This window comes from Ostrea edulis, chromosome 5, assembly GCF_947568905.1.
Source record: "Ostrea edulis chromosome 5, xbOstEdul1.1, whole genome shotgun sequence".
Lineage (NCBI taxonomy): Eukaryota > Metazoa > Mollusca > Bivalvia > Ostreida > Ostreidae > Ostrea > Ostrea edulis.
In genome coordinates this window covers 16,407,964-16,425,616 of record NC_079168.1, presented here as the reverse complement: position 1 = coordinate 16,425,616, position 17,653 = coordinate 16,407,964, and the positions used below count along the sequence as shown (strand labels likewise).

The window sequence follows — 17,653 nt, the reverse complement described above, 5'->3', positions numbered from 1 at the left end:
AGCGATTAAAAATGATTGGAAAAACTTGACTGGCAGTTCTTTGACTAGCTACACATGGACAGGACTCTCTCTAAAGGAGGGTGCCAGATACAGCTACAGAGTGGGAGCCATCAACCATGCTGGGTTCCTAGCCGCATTTGAAACAAATGGAGTAGTTATTGACACTTCGCCTCCCATGGTAAAATCAAAGTCAATTTTCAAAAAAATGATTTAATAAAATATTAAGTGAAGTCATCATGTTTATTTTCATAATCTTCAATGCTTTAGGTGATGTGGTTAAGGGTTGGAGTGATAGGGACCTCTAAAGAACACCGAGTGGATGGTTTTGTGTGGATGTCGGATAAGAAGGGTATCCAGGCCTCCTGGCTCTGTTGGGATCACGAGTCAGGCATCACAGATTACACCGTGGCTGTAGGCACATCTCCAGGTATGTGAGATATCACAATACCACAGTGACAGGAACACTCAGTGGATATTTAAGATAAAGTTAATGGTCATGACAACCACCTTCCAGCTAATGGTGCTGCAGTAGTGTAATTTCTAGGAAGAGATTTTGACTTGTAGGAATACCTATCTGATCTCTACTACCTGTATTTTAGGATCACTGTACTATCTGTATTATAGGATCACTGTACTATCTGTATATTAGGATCACTGTACTATCTGTATTTTAGGATCACTGTACTATCTGTATTATAGGAGTGGATGATGTGTTTACATATACTGTCTGTATTTTAGGAGTGGATGATGTGTTTACATGTACTATCTGTATTTTAGGAGTGGATGATGTGTTTACATGTACTATCTGTATTTTAGGATCACTGTACTATCTGTATTTTAGGATCACTGTACTATCTGTATTTTAGGAGTGGATGATGTGTTTACATGTACTGTCTGTATTTTAGGAGTGGATGATGTGTTTACATGTACTATCTGTATTTTAGGATCACTGTACTATCTGTATTTTAGGATCACTGTACTATCTGTATTTTAGGAGTGGATGATGTGTTTACATGTACTATCTGTATTTTAGGAGCGGATGATGTGTTTACATGTACTATCTGTATTTTAGGATCACTGTACTATCTGTATTTTAGGAGTGGATGATGTGTTTACATGTACTGTCTGTATTTTAGGAGCGGATGATGTGTTTACATGTACTGTCTGTATTTTAGGATCACTGTACTATCTGTATTTTAGGAGTGGATGATGTGTTTACATGTACTATCTGTATTTTAGGAGTGGATGATGTGTTTACATGTACTATCTGTATATTAGGATCACTGTACTATCTGTATTTTAGGATCACTGTACTATCTGTATTTTAGGATCACTGTACTGTCTGTATTTTAGGAGCGGATGATGTGTTTACATGTACTGTCTGTATTTTAGGATCACTGTACTATCTGTATTTTAGGAGTGGATGATGTGTTTACATGTACTGTCTGTATTTTAGGAGTGGATGATGTGTTTACATGTACTATCTGTATTTTAGGAGTGGATGATGTGTTTACATGTACTGTCTGTATTTTAGGATCACTGTACTGTCTGTATTTTAGGAGTGGATGATGTGTTTACATGTACTGTCTGTATTTTAGGATCACTGTACTATCTGTATTTTAGGAGTGGATGATGTGTTTACATGTACTATCTGTATTTTAGGAGCGGATGATGTGTTTACATGTACTATCTGTATTTTAGGAGCGGATGATGTGTTTACATGTACTGTCTGTATTTTAGGAGTGGATGATGTGTTTACATGTACTGTCTGTATTTTAGGAGTGGATGATGTGTTTACATGTACTGTCTGTATTTTAGGAGTGGATGATGTGTTTACATGTACTATCTGTATTTTAGGAGCGGATGATGTGTTTACATGTACTATCTGTATTTTAGGATCACTGTACTATCTGTATTTTAGGATCACTGTACTATCTGTATTATAGGAGCGGATGATGTGTTTACATGTACTATCTGTATTTTAGGATCACTGTACTATCTGTATTTTAGGATCACTGTACTATCTGTATTTTAGGAGTGGATGATGTGTTTACATGTACTATCTGTATTTTAGGATCACTGTACTATCTGTATTTTAGGAGTGGATGATGTGTTTACATGTACTGTCTGTATTTTAGGAGTGGATGATGTGTTTACATGTACTATCTGTATTTTAGGAGTGGATGATGTGTTTACATGTACTGTCTGTATTTTAGGATCACTGTACTGTCTGTATTTTAGGAGTGGATGATGTGTTTACATGTACTGTCTGTATTTTAGGATCACTGTACTATCTGTATTTTAGGAGTGGATGATGTGTTTACATGTACTATCTGTATTTTAGGAGCGGATGATGTGTTTACATGTACTATCTGTATTTTAGGAGCGGATGATGTGTTTACATGTACTGTCTGTATTTTAGGAGTGGATGATGTGTTTACATGTACTGTCTGTATTTTAGGAGTGGATGATGTGTTTACATGTACTGTCTGTATTTTAGGAGTGGATGATGTGTTTACATGTACTATCTGTATTTTAGGAGCGGATGATGTGTTTACATGTACTATCTGTATTTTAGGATCACTGTACTATCTGTATTTTAGGATCACTGTACTATCTGTATTATAGGAGCGGATGATGTGTTTACATGTACTATCTGTATTTTAGGATCACTGTACTATCTGTATTTTAGGATCACTGTACTATCTGTATTTTAGGAGTGGATGATGTGTTTACATGTACTATCTGTATTTTAGGATCACTGTACTATCTGTATTTTAGGATCACTGTACTATCTGTATTTTAGGATCACTGTACTATCTGTATTTTAGGATCACTGTACTATCTGTATTTTAGGAGTGGATGATGTGTTTACATGTACTATCTGTATTTTAGGATCACTGTACTATCTGTATATTAGGATCACTGTACTATCTGTATTTTAGGATCACTGTACTATCTGTATTTTAGGAGTGGATGATGTGTTTACATGTACTATCTGTATTTTAGGAGTGGATGATGTGTTTACATGTACTGTCTGTATTTTAGGATCACTGTACTATCTGTATTTTAGGAGTGGATGATGTATTTACATGTACTATCTGTATTTTAGGATCACTGTATTATCTGTATTTTAGGATCACTGTACTATCTGTATATTAGGATCACTGTACTATCTGTATTTTAGGATCACTGTACTATCTGTATTTTAGGAGTGGATGATGTGTTTACATGTACTATCTGTATTTTAGGAGTGGATGATGTGTTTACATGTACTATCTGTATTTTAGGATCACTGTACTATCTGTATTTTAGGATCACTGTACTGTCTGTATTTTAGGAGTGGATGATGTGTTTACATGTACTATCTGTATTTTAGGAGCGGATGATGTGTTTACATGTACTATCTGTATTTTAGGAGTGGATGATGTGTTTACATGTACTGTCTGTATTTTAGGAGTGGATGATGTGTTTACATGTACTGTCTGTATTTTAGGATCACTGTACTATCTGTATTTTAGGAGTGGATGATGTGTTTACATGTATTATCTGTATTTTAGGAGTGGATGATGTGTTTACATGTACTGTCTGTATTTTAGGAGCGGATGATGTGTTTACATGTACTATCTGTATTTTAGGAGCGGATGATGTGTTTACATGGCAGTCGGTTGGAGTGGAGAGCAGTCAGTACATCACTGGATTTACCTTAGAAGTCACCAACCAAACAACAAAAACTCCAACATATTATCTGTCATTGAAAGCTCAAAATGGAGCAGGTCTTGTCAGTCCAACCCCCACTATCTCCACACCTATAATGGTCATGGAAGAAGATAAAGCTGGTACATATTAAATACTAATTAAGTAATCAGGAGGTCAGGGGCAAGCTTGGGCTATATCAGACCTGTGTTTTTATAAAAAAGAGTAATGATTATGAAAATCCCAGGTCTTAAAAAAACTGTGGTTCCATGTCACAGTAGGATTTGTCAGGAATCCTTGCTGCATTTGCTCAAGTCCATACAAAACTTTTCGTTGCAATATCTTGATATGAGGGAAATTTTTTCACTGAGAGATTAAATACATGTAATAAATAATAAACTTTGTCTCCAAAATTTTATTTTATCAATCCCTGTTATGCTGATTTTCTTTTCACCATACTAATATTAAAAATATTGACGTATCAATGTATGTAAGCCCTTGACATCACGGGCTTTCGCAGTAACATACCTGCATGTGTGTAAAACATTCGCTGATGTAGTGTATCTCTTTTTGAGGTTTGGTTGTGGATGGTGCAGACAACATTGATAAGGTTGTGGGTGAGATGGCCACTGTGAACTATATGTCAGACACTGACTACCAGCTAGACACTGCCACCGTCACTCTGCAGTTCACTGGCTTTGAGAGCACCATGCATGGAGTGATGCAGTTTGAGATGGCCGTGGGTACAGAACCTAACGGTGAAGATGTCCTGGCATTCACAGACGCAAACATTATTCATCTAGAGGAATTGGATCCTGTTGGAAGAGGTAATGAAAATGTTAGATTCATTCTAATAGGATATTACTCTAACATGTCGAACTTCACAAATTGTTTTGAATTTCAATCTTGATTTTTTTTTTACAGGATTAACAAGTTCTGGATATGGTCAGATTAATTTGCCCCTAAAAGCAGAAAGAACATACTACACCACAGTGCGGGGAATCACAAACGATGGGAATGTACTACAAACAAGTTCTGATGGATTTACCGTGGACCAGACAGCCCCCACTATTGACATAGACAGGTACATATGTAACAGAAATCCTGGAATACCAAACTCATTCCTAGAAAGAATGAACTGTCAGAATAATGTACTTCTGTTTTTCCAGATTGTCTGGGAAGTCATCTAATGAAATGGATATATCGGATGACAGTTTGGTGTACGAATCAACAGATGATGCTCTCTCAGCCATGTGGCATTACAACGACACAGAATCTGAGGTGGTTAGAGCGTGGTATGCCGTCGGGACTTACCCATTCTCGGATAATCTAAGTGACAGAAAAGAGGTGGAAATATCAACCACCTTATCCAGTTACCTTGGAAACAATGAAGTTGAACCAGATGTTTTGGGTAAAACGGCCTTAACTTCAAGATGGAGATTTTCACAATTCACAAGAGTAAATAAAATAGGTAAATGATAGGTAATTTAATTTTTTTTCATTCAGGTAAACCCAACATCATAAGTGTATGGGCAGAAAACTCTGTAGGATTGGTGACCCAGAAAGCAACAGGAACGGTTGTCATTGATAAAACGCCACCCAAGGCTGGCAATGTATCCTGTCCTGCTTACATTCAGGTAAAAGTACACAAAATGGCTTACACTGTACCGTGTTCCATGCAGTCAGCTGGTCGTTTACCACTATGAATTTATCTTTTTGTCATGACAGCAATCAGTCCCCATAATATGTACATGGACCGGGTTTGTGGACACAGAATCTCCCATCAAGGAATTTCACATCATGATGGGCACCTCAAAGGGAGATGACTCAGTTTTCTCTGGTGGGGTTGTTCCAGGCAATATACAATCATTTACACTGCAAGGTACAGTTGATGTACCTTTTTTTTCCAAAATCTATTTACTATATATGCACAAAAATGTTCTTCAATGTTGACATTCATTTTTTTTAATTCATTTTTTTTAAAAACTTTGACATTATGATATGGGCCAACTTTGGGTGTTGAAATAATTTTGAATTGAAATATACATATTATTTTTCCAAAGATTTTTTTAATATAAAAAATTGAAGTTTTTTTTTAAGGGGCCAATTTAAGAACTTTCCATTTATTAATCTTTGTGAATTTGAATTCTGATGAATTGCTAAGTGACTTGAGAATTCTTTTAAATAGATGCTTGGAAGAAGATGCATCATGGAGAGGAGTACTTTGTCACCGTTACAGCTATTAACAGTGTCTATATGACCAGCAACGCCTTCTCTGATGCAGTGGGGGTGGACCTCACACCGCCACAGGCAGGCACGGTAGTGGACCTTAACTCTGTCTACAGAATCGATGCGTCCAGTACTGACAACACTGTGTCCATGAATGCAAAAATCTGTCTGACAGAGGAAGGTATGTCTTACATCTGTCAGCAAGGCTTAAATGTTTCAAAGAATTACAGGAAAAGTGTGAAGTTGCTTTGATGTTTGGGTTTAGTAATGAAGATTGCTTGTTTGTTCAGAATGCCGAGCCCTGGATGCCATCTGTACAGAGTCCCTAACCTCCCTGTCTGTAACATGGATACCATTTACTGACCCAGAGTCCAAAATTGTTGAGTATGTGAATTTTACAATATATCACTCAACTAACCTCAAACATGATTTAAAAAGGGTACTTGTCTCCAGTCCCTTTATCTTTGTCAGTTCTTAGTTGATTGATCAATGTTGATTGATAGGTACCAGATTGCAGTGGGAACATCCCCAGGAGGAGGTCAGATCAAAGCTTTCTACAGCATTCCAGCCAACAGTAAACACCACACAGTAACAGAACTCAACCTGGATGGATACAGACAGGTCAGTCCTCTAGCAGAGAGGGTCCATTTTAGCCCCATGTTTATGCTTCATTCAAACTGATCTTTATCACAATACTTGATGTGTCTGATCAATGAAAGAACATTACATTGTAATGGCATTATACAATTGTGATGATTTCATTCTTCATTGGATTTGTGTAATTGTGACACAATATTTGATGTGTCTAATCAATGAAAGAACATTGAAGACGATGATACAATTGTGATGATTTCATTCTTCATTGGATTTGTGTAATTGTGACTTTTACACAATATTTGATGTGTCTAATCAATGAAAGAACATTGAAGACAATGATACAAATGTGGTGATTTCATTCATGAAATTTTGTTGTCATTGTGACAATACAACTTTTTATTTTTTGAATTGATAATGTGAAAAATTTCAATTTGCATTAAATATTTATCTTTTCCTTTCAGGTGTTTGTGTCTGTGAAAGGAATCAATGGTGCAGGGTTATCGAGTCACTCCACATCAAATGGTATCTACATATCCTACCTCAGTCAAGGGAGACCACCCCTGTCACACATTGGCGTCATAGACATGGTGAATGGAGAACAAATAGATGTGTATGTATCTCATAGCATCTACTCTTAGATTTTATATCCTCCATTGATATTTATTTTATCATAAGTCTTGTTTTCTTTACAGAGATTACCAGACGGACCCCGCAACAATGCAGGCTAGCTGGGATGTATCCGGTGACCCCTGTCCCACTGTGAAGTATGAATGGGCAATCCGCAGGCTTGATGGACTGGAGATCTCCAGCTATTTAGATATGGGATGTAAGTTGTACATGAAATTCACATTATCAAAAAAAAATATTTATGACATTTTTGGCCACCACAGAACGACCACTTCCTTTGCCCCAGAAGTAGAATACAAAACAGTATACATGTTTTAAGACTCGTTTGAATACTTTTACAGTGAAAACATCTGGTCTAATTGATGGACTTCAGATGAAGAATAAAGAGACCTACATCAATTTGGTTCGAATTACAAATGCAATAGGATACCAATATGTACTTCGATCCACTGGAGTAACTATTGAGGACACCCCACTCCTGCCTGGTAAAGTCTATGATGGAGACATTGAAGGATATGACCTTAACTATTTGCCTTCTAAAACCAGAGTGTATGCTAACTGGAATGGATTTGGTCTGCCACCTAATGCCATTGTGCAAGTGGATGTAGAGAGTGGTGAGTGTCAACCAGACTTACTCAAACTCCACGTCGATGTTATAGTTTTAAAATGCAGAAACAGTTATACTCATGGACTTCATGTAATCATCTTTGTTACTACATGTATATATAGGTAACCCAGGGCTTCCATGTAATCGTCTTTGTAACTATATATATAGGTAACCCAGGGCTTTCATATAATCATCTTTGTAACTACATATATAGGTGACCCAGGCCTTTCATTGTAATCATCTTTGTAACTATATATAGGTAACCCAGGCCTTCCATTGTAATCATCTTTGTAACTATATATAGGTAACCCAGGGCTTCCAATGTAATCATCTTTGTAACTACATATATAGGTAACCCAGGGCTTTCATATAATCATCTTTGTAACTACATATATAGGTAACCCAGGCCTTCCATTGTAATCATCTTTGTAACTATATATAGGTAACCCAGGCCTTCCATTGTAATCATCTTTGTAACTATATATAGGTAACCCAGGGCTTCCATTGTAATCATCTTTGTAACTATATATAGGTAACCCAGGGCTTTCATGTAATCATCTTTGTAACTATATATAAGTAACCCAGGGCTTCCATTGTAATCACCTTTGTAACTATATATATAGGTAACCCAGGCCTTCCATTGTAATAATCTTTGTAACTACATATATAGGTAACCCAGGCCTTCCATTGTAATTATCTTTGTAACTATATATAGGTAACCCAGGGCTTTCATATAATCATCTCTGTAACTACATATATAGGTAACCCAGGCCTTCCATTGTAATCATCTTTGTAACTACATATATAGGTAACCCAGGCCTTCCATTGTAATCATCTTTGTAACTATATATAGGTAACCCAGGGCTTCCATGTAATCATCTTTGTAACAAAATATAGGTAACTCAGGGCTTCCATGTAATCATCTTTGTAACTATATATAGGTAACTCAGGGCTTCCATGATTGTAATCATCTTTGTAACTATATATATAGGTAACCCAGGGCTTCCATGTAATCATCTTTGTAACTATATATAGGTAACCCAGGGCTTTCATGTAATCATCTTTGTAACTATATATAGGTAACCCAGGGCTTCCATTGTAATCATCTTTGTAACTATATATAGGTAACCCAGGGGTTCCATTGTAATCATTTTTGTAACTATATATATAGGTAACCCAGGCCTTCCATTGTAATTATCTTTGTAACTATATATAGGTAACCCAGGGCTTTCATGTAATCATCTTTGTAACTATATATAGGTAACCCAGGCCTTCCATTGTAATTATCTTTGTAACTATATATAGGTAACCCAGGGCTTTCATGTAATCATCTTTGTAACTATATATAGGTAACCCAGGGCTTCCAATGTAATCATCTTTGTAACAAAATATAGGTAACTCAGGACTTCCATGTAATCATCTTTGTAACTATATATAGGTAACCCAGGGCTTCCATGTAATCATCTTTGTAACAAAATATAGGTAACTCAGGGCTTCCATGATTGTAATCATCTTTGTAACTATATATATAGGTAACCCAGGGCTTCCATGTAATCATCTTTGTAACTATTTATAGGTAACCCAGGGCTTTCATGTAATCATCTTTGTAACTATATATAGGTAACCCAGGGCTTCCAATGTAATCATCTTTGTAACTATATATAGGTAACCCAGGGCTTCCATGTAATCATCTTTGTAACTATTTATAGGTAACCCAGGGCTTTCATGTAATCATCTTTGTAACTATATATAGGTAACTCAGGACTTCCATGTAATCATCTTTGTAACTATATATAGGTAACCCAGGGCTTCCATTGTAATCATCTCTGTAACTATATATATAGGTAACCCAGGCCTTCCATTGTAATCATCTTTGTAACTATATATAGGTAACCCAGGACTTCCATGTAATCATCTTTGTAACTATATATAGGTAACCCAGGGCTTCCATTGTAATCATCTTTGTAACTATATATAGGTAACCCAGGGCTTCCATTGTAATCATCTTTGTAACTATATATAGGTAACCCAGGGCTTCCATTGTAATCATCTTTGTAACTATATATAGGTAACCCAGGGCTTTCATGTAATCATCTTTGTAACTATATATAGGTAACCCAGGGCTTCCATTGTAATCATCTTTGTAACTATATATAGGTAACCCAGGGCTTCCATGTAATCATCTTTGTAACTATTTATAGGTAACCCAGGGCTTTCATGTAATCATCTTTGTAACTATATATAGGTAACCCAGGGCTTCCATTGTAATCATCTTTGTAACTATATATAGGTAACCCAGGGCTTTCATGTAATCATCTTTGTAACTATATATAGGTAACCCAGGGCTTCCATTGTAATCATCTTTGTAACTATATATAGGTAACCCAGGCCTTCCATGTAATCATCTTTGTAACTATTTATAGGTAACCCAGGGCTTTCATGTAATCATCTTTGTAACTATATATAGGTAACCCAGGACTTCAGGTAGACCAGGGTCAAGTAGCGGCTCAGGACAGAAGTCAGCAGGTGGCCTACTACACAGTTGCCATTGGAACAGACAGGCGCTTTAATAAAACGCGAGACAATGTGGTGCCCTACACCAATGTGGGAACAAATACCTCGGTGACGTTTTACGATTTGGATCTCACCCCTGGTAATGCCGTCTATTATTTCTCCGTGTATGCGGTCAGTAAATCGTTCTCTAAGACGCTGGTCACGTCCAATGGATTCTCCGTGGGATACGATGGAGGAGTCACAGGTAATCCCAAACATTTTCACTTTGAACATTAAATAATCGTAATTTGAACATTAAATAATCGTAATTTGACATTAAATAATCGTAATTTGAACTTTAAATAATCGTAATTTGCAAAAGCTTTTATTTAGCATATATTTTGTAATGAACAGTTATACATGAATATCTACCAGTAAATTAGTTTTTGCCATGTTTTCTTTTTCTAGTGTTTATTACTTCTGCTGCGAAATCAGTTTAAACTTGTAAATTGACAAATGCCATTTTCGTAAAATATGTTTGTCATGTATCTTGAAAATTTCATTTGGATGTACAGAACCTGCGATTCTGACAGTTGAAAGTAAAAGTTGATTTCTTTATTGAAGTGGGCAACATCACGAGTCCGGGACCGTGTGTGGACTCCCTGTCTGAATTAGAAGTACAGTATGAAGGATTCACTTCCAGACTGGATATCCTGATGTATTACATTGCCATCTCCAATAACACAAAAGCTAATCACACCAGCTGCAAAAAATATGTAAGTAATCAGATTATTGTTACTCAGATTAATGTGTGATACTTTTGTAGCTTTGTTGATACTCTTCCTTAACTCGATTTCCTTCCACTCCCTGAATCTCCCTCCAACAACTGATCTCACATCTGTCTTTGTCCCAGTAAGATTCCTGGGGGTATTTTTAAAGCTTATTCTATATAGACTGTTTCAACATTTTTGACGAATTCCTCTCCAACGTTTCTTCATTTCTGAACCTACATTCCAGTTTGTACATTTATATTAGGTAATTTTGGTGATGTTAGCTTTTTGGGGGAATGAGGAAAATTTGTCAAAAACAAACGTGCCAAAATTTCTATCCATATAAGTGATGCACCAAAAAATGACGAATATATTTATTAAAAAAAAAATTAAAGCTGTATGATCTGATGTTCATGTATTATTTTTGTACATAATTACTTTAAAGGAGATTAATTACTTTATAAAGTTATTAACTTTCCATTAATTACATGCTTGAAAACGTCTGCATGTAAAAGAAAACAGTGCGAATATTATTTAGAAAGTAAATATAGTGGCTACATACAGTCAACTCTCGATAAACCGCCACCTTTTGTTCTTATGAAATTATGGCATTATAACGAATTTGGCGATGAATTGAATTACCGCCATCTTGAAGAAATAGAGTTACCGTTCTTTTATATGTAAGAGTTATCTTTTGTCCTTACTTGCATAAACCACATAAACAATGATTTGCAATATCCTGATGGGTACATTTTGGATGATGTTCTTGGTACATAATGATTTGCTTTTTTTCATCGGAATTTTAACAGGACCCTCTTTCGTGGCGAAATCATAGCTAAATTGAAATGTGTTTCTATGATGTATAAACAACTTGACTACAGTTCATCTTCAGTAATTTTCTTGTTTATTCAATACAGCAATTACTGGGATCCTTCTGTCCAGGTGTACGCCGGAGATCGATAATGACCAATTTACTGCTTCACTGACCACGTGCACCTATGGCGGTTTATCGAGATAATTAACACAGTGAAATAGACTTTTGTAATGAAAACACTGTGGCAAATGGCGATAGCGAATTTGGCGTTTTAACGAGAGTTTTAAGTAACAGGAAAAATGTTCCTAGAAAAATGCGGCGTTATAACGAAAATGGCGATGAACTGAGTGGCGATAATTCGAGAGTTACCTGTATATAAATCATCCCATAATAGACGTCTATAAATAGACCCATGCGCGTCGGGAATCCCAATATGGTGTATTAACTCATACGCAACTGTCTAGTTTTAAGGCTGAAAGAGCGTAAAACAACGAATTACTAAGAGGTATTTGATATTTTTATTTCTATTAAACTTATGGTACGGTACTGTTATAACAAAATACACAGCTTTACACAGATAAGAACACCGATGATCTGAAAGTTTGAACTGGTCACGTGACTGTCACTTGATATGGCAGTATTGGTAAACATCGATTTCAAATCAAATTATTTGGGTTAAAACAGGTGAAATAATTTATGATATGCTGTACAGTCTCATAACTACATACGTGCGATGATTTAATAGCGTTTTTACGAGATGGAAAAAAATATTGTAATTCGGACCATACAGCTTTAAAAAAAAATCTGCTAAATATTCTCAGCATCAAAATTACCCAATATACAGTATGTAAAATGTATGACATAAGAATGAAGTCAAATTGTTGAGTCTGATAGTCTTAAAATTAATTTCATTGTAAAAACAATATCTACTAATTTTGAAATTGAAAATGTGAGACAGTCTTCCACGCATGTTTTAAAATCATACAAAAGGTTTTCAGTGGTCTGTTTTTTTTCTTTTTTAAGCTCCCATAAAAATTTCGGGGGAGCTTATAGTTGCCGTCATGTCTGTCTGTCCTTTTGTCTGTTTGAGCTCATTATCTCCTAAACCTTTCATCAGAAGTTGTTAATAATTGATCACAAATGTTCCTTATGATAAAGACTTTTCAACCAAGGTCATTTTGGAAAGGTCAAGGACACTCAGAACATGTAAATGTTCCTGTTTTCAACTGTTTTTGACATAAATGTTCCCATCTCCTAAACCTTTCTTCAGAAATTGGTCACAAATATTCCTTGAGACAGGGACATTTGGACCAAGGTCATTTTGGAAAGGTCAAGGTCACTTGGAACATATACCTTACATATGTAAAAAGTTCTTTATTTCAACAGTTTTAGAACAGGCATTGATCATATATTACACAAATAAGTAATAGGCAAATGGCTTTTGAACAAAGATTACTCAAGGTCATTTTGTAAAGGTCAAGGTCACTCAGAACATATAGCCTATATATGAAAAAAAAAATTCATTTCAACAATATTTCAACAGTTATTGTTCTTTAGGACCAAGGTCTCTCAAGGTCATTTTGGGAAGGTCAAGGTCACTTTGAACACATACCTTATATGCTGAAAAAAATCCTTATTTCAACAGTTTTTGAAGAGGTATTTATCATATATCACACAAATAAGTAATAGGCAAATAGCTTTTAGACTAAGGTCACTCAAGGTCATTTTGTAAAGGTCAATGTCATTCAACATATATCTTTTATATGAAAAAAACTTCATTTCAATAATATTTCAACAGTTATTGTTCATTGTGTGAGTCATTTTGTATTGTCTATTTTGTATTGCTTATAGGAGTTATGAGATTGATCATTGTTCATTATCTTCACCTTTCATTCCTTATATGAAATAGTTCATTGGTTAGATGTATTTTGGGGAGCATCCATCAGTTTACTGATATTCTTTTATTATAAGTATGTTTTGTTTTCCTTTTTTCAATTTGCTAGTATGTTTAATGAGATGATTGTAATGAATGCTTGTGTACATCACAACTATATATATATAGATAACATGGCCTTTGATTTTTAACAGAAAGACTGTCCTTTGATTAAGAAATAATGTCCAAAATAGCATGGATGGTGTCTTGATTGTTGAATATTTCAATATAGAAATCACAGAGAAATTGAAAAGTGTTAATTACAAGACCAGAATCGACTGTTAATGCACCTATCTTTGATTCTGAACCTAACTATTGTGTAGTATGTCAGTACATAGACAAGATTGCAAAATAGCTGCAGGAGAGCTTGTAGAGCACACTATGCAGTTATTGGGGCAGGTATGACATGTGTGGACCTAAAGGAAGGGAAACAAAGACTGTTTGATAAAATGAAAAGTTTCATTCATACTGTGTGTACTTTTCTAGATCTCTGGTGGTGCTATGTCTGATGATGAGAGGAAAAACGTGTTTTCTGTCCTGGACGTGTCTAACCAAGGCAAAAATACCTACACAAAACTGACAGGGCTAACCTTCCAGCAAGGAGAAACATACTTTGTTTGGGTGATAGGTAAATGCATCTATACAATCCATTTAAAAACATTTGATTGGAAAACTAGTATGACTTTTAAATGCTGTTATTGAATACTTGATTTTGATGAAATATTGCTCTGAAAACCAGGAGCAGACAAATCTGGAGAGTGTGCAATGACTTACACGGAATTTCTGGTGGACGTTAGTGAACCAAAGCAAGGCCGTATTAAAACTGGACCATGGTACAATATGGTGGGTAACTAACTGCTTATGTAAACTGACAGAGAAATTGTAAGTGCTGCCAATGTACAAGATTTAAACAAAAAATTTTCTTTACTTTCAGCCTGTTGCCTACTCCACGGACAACAGCAGCGTCAATGTGTCTTGGGAAGGTTTCACAGACCCCGAGTCTGGCATCGCTACCTATGAACTGTCCCTGTGGAGAAATACATCCTGTCGGAAGACGAGTGAAGCATCATTAGTAAACGACTGGATTAAACTATCCAACAACTACTCCATGTATCAATTTGTGGATCAAATATTACAGGTCTCTTTTTTATTTCCCATGTTATTTTTGATTGACATTGTGTCAACCATGTTTTATTTGGTATATGATGAATGCAGCATCTGTCATAACCAATAGTGTATTTTCTCTATAGAAAAATGTCCCATACTACGTTAAGATGAGGGTGACAAATTGTGCTGGAATGTCCGTGACTACTGACTCTGTACCTTTCTTGATTGACGATACTAAACCTGTCCCTGGCGTGGTGATAGATGGTATTGATTTTCAACAGGATGTGTTGTGGTTTGGTGATCCAAATCAGGTTCAAGGTACAAATATTGAAATTCGATTTCAGTGTTTGGTTAAAACAATAGTATACTACATTGAGTTCGACATTTGAATAATTGGAATTTAAAACATCTTTAAACTTCATTTCATTGAAATGTGTTTGCCATTTAGCGGGATTCCTTTGAGATATATTATATATGCTGCACCACATTGCAGTAGAATCTTTGTTTTCTCACTTATTGTAATATACATACAGTATATACAGTAAAACTCGAATATAGCGAACATGGATATAGCGAAATTACGGCTATCGCGAAGTGAAAACGATTTCCCTGGCAAATTCTTTATAATTATATTCTTTATAAAAATTCGCGTCTATAACGAACACGGATATAGCGAATTTACGGATATAACGAAGTAAATTCCTATTCCCCTTGAATTAAGAATGAACGTAAAAATCACCTTTTATAACGAATTTATTTTTTTCATTTTAAACACTTTGTGATTTTTAACAATCGTTTTCCATTGACATAAAGGATCCACACTTATTACAAAATTTCTGTTTGTACATTTTCAAAAAAGGTCGTTAACTCAAAACAATACTTACACATACATTTAGGAAATATATTGTCGGTATTATTTACTATTCTCGTTAATTAAATTTGAAGTTTGATTGCATTTATTTTATCGTACACTCCTTTATTTGTGCAAAGCAGCAAGTAAATGACAATTGCAATAGACTGTACTTGTATGTATTGCGCAAAATTTTGTTGACATTTCTCTCTCGACATGTTCTTGCATGACTTAATAATCCATCAAGATAAAATCATATATAAATCAATGTGTATATTTCTTGTATAAAAATATGTCTTCTCGAAAATATATAGGCTTCATTTCTCTTAAAGACGATAGAAACGCAAATATATCGATTGCTGCTTTCTTATATAACTGGTATACATGTAAAACAAATCAGTTTTATAACGAATTCGTTGTATTTGAATTATGAATTCGCTATAAACGTATAGCGAATTATGCTTATAGCGAATTTTTATAGAGGGTCCTCAGAAATTCGCTATATCAGAGTTTTACTGTATGCCTATATTGTTGTTTTCAATTTCTCTAGGTAGTAATTTCACAATTTCAAGAATCAAATTAATTTCAGGTACATTTTTACACTTTCCAAATCCAACTCTGCAGTCAGACTCCTGTCCAAATCAGAAAATTTCCATCAAAGATCATCAGTGGAAAATGCTGAACAGGCTAGGGATGTTGGACTCTGAGGGGGAATTCTGGAAAGTCAAATATGATGAGAAATATGTCTTACCAGCTGCAGTCGAAGACTATGTAGATGTAAAACTTGTCTTGACTAAAGATGCAACAGACCATGATATCATGGGAGCAGGTGCTTTGTACAGGAAAGCAGAACTGTTTAATGGAGGTGTATACAAGGTACAAAAAGAGAAGTAAAAATGTTAGGATTTACATTTAAATGGGGGGTTTTTTTGTATGGAATTTGAAGGAAAGTAACTAACTCTGTGCTCTTGAATAAGAAAAGAACTTTCAAAGGGCTAAATATTTTGCAAGGACATATGTAAAGGATATCGTATTTTACAATATATTTTTCCCCTGAAACATTACAGCTGAGAATAAAAGCGGCAGACAAGAGTGGAGATGCTGTGACTGAGGTTTTATTTTGGGATGGCCCTGAAAATGGCATTGCAACATACAAATACGAAGAAGAAAAAGAATTTGAGAACTGTGTCTGCTGCTTTACCAATCCTATTCCACTGGTATGTCAAATTTTGCTTATACTACGAAAGTAAAAACTTTAAAAAGTTATGCACATGTATGTTTAAATCGCTGTTTAAATTATCTTCAGTACTGTAGTTAATTATCGGTATTTCAGACTTGTGGAGGGTGTGACTGTGCAGACTACCTGCTCAATAAGGGTTACTTCCTGAACGAGACTTTCACCACAACCACCACCACAACACAAGCTCCAGACAACAGAACCTATCCACCTTATGATGTGGTCGATCACCAGGGTTCTAGTGTTATTGATAAACCAGAGACAGTCAAAAGTGTGGCTTATGACTCGTGTGGAATACAGATCTACTCAGGTACAGTAATCTGTCAGTTTTGTTATATTTTCTTGTGAAGCACTGTAGATCTGCTCAGAACAAATTATACCTAAAATTGCAATTATTATATTGCAGCTAATGCTGCTACCAATGAGAGTGCTTTTGTTGTGTCATGGTGCCGATACTTTAATAATACCAGAAGAATGGGGAAGTTAGTCTCAGAAATTAAAGTGAATCCAAGTGATGACTTTTACAACTACAGAATTGAATTTGCTGTGAGAAATGAAGATTCTACATCAGTGAGTATTAAATTTGAAATGTTTTTTTGATCAGTAATATTTTTGTTCATTTGAATTTGTAATTGTGTGGTGTAAGTAACTGTCAACGGAAATTACACAGAAAACATGGAGATAAATTGCCTC

General features: G+C 35.4%; 1 protein-coding gene across 1 annotated transcript in view; it reads left to right on the top strand.

The window, feature by feature from the left end:
* The window catches only part of LOC125651305 (uncharacterized), a 167,723-nt gene that overhangs the window by 106,310 nt on the left and 43,760 nt on the right, over nt 1-17,653 (top strand). Inside the window, 24 exon segments of the mRNA XM_056166812.1 lie at nt 3-178; nt 268-427; nt 3,639-3,839; nt 4,272-4,523; nt 4,621-4,780; nt 4,866-5,107; nt 5,203-5,333; nt 5,425-5,578; nt 5,885-6,106; nt 6,216-6,309; nt 6,429-6,546; nt 6,984-7,132; nt 7,215-7,348; nt 7,491-7,763; nt 10,224-10,514; nt 10,874-11,025; nt 14,253-14,394; nt 14,506-14,609; nt 14,701-14,904; nt 15,017-15,191; nt 16,313-16,599; nt 16,791-16,940; nt 17,057-17,270; nt 17,367-17,530. Of these exon segments, the coding sequence (XP_056022787.1) occupies nt 3-178; nt 268-427; nt 3,639-3,839; nt 4,272-4,523; nt 4,621-4,780; nt 4,866-5,107; nt 5,203-5,333; nt 5,425-5,578; nt 5,885-6,106; nt 6,216-6,309; nt 6,429-6,546; nt 6,984-7,132; nt 7,215-7,348; nt 7,491-7,763; nt 10,224-10,514; nt 10,874-11,025; nt 14,253-14,394; nt 14,506-14,609; nt 14,701-14,904; nt 15,017-15,191; nt 16,313-16,599; nt 16,791-16,940; nt 17,057-17,270; nt 17,367-17,530 (4,349 nt within the window).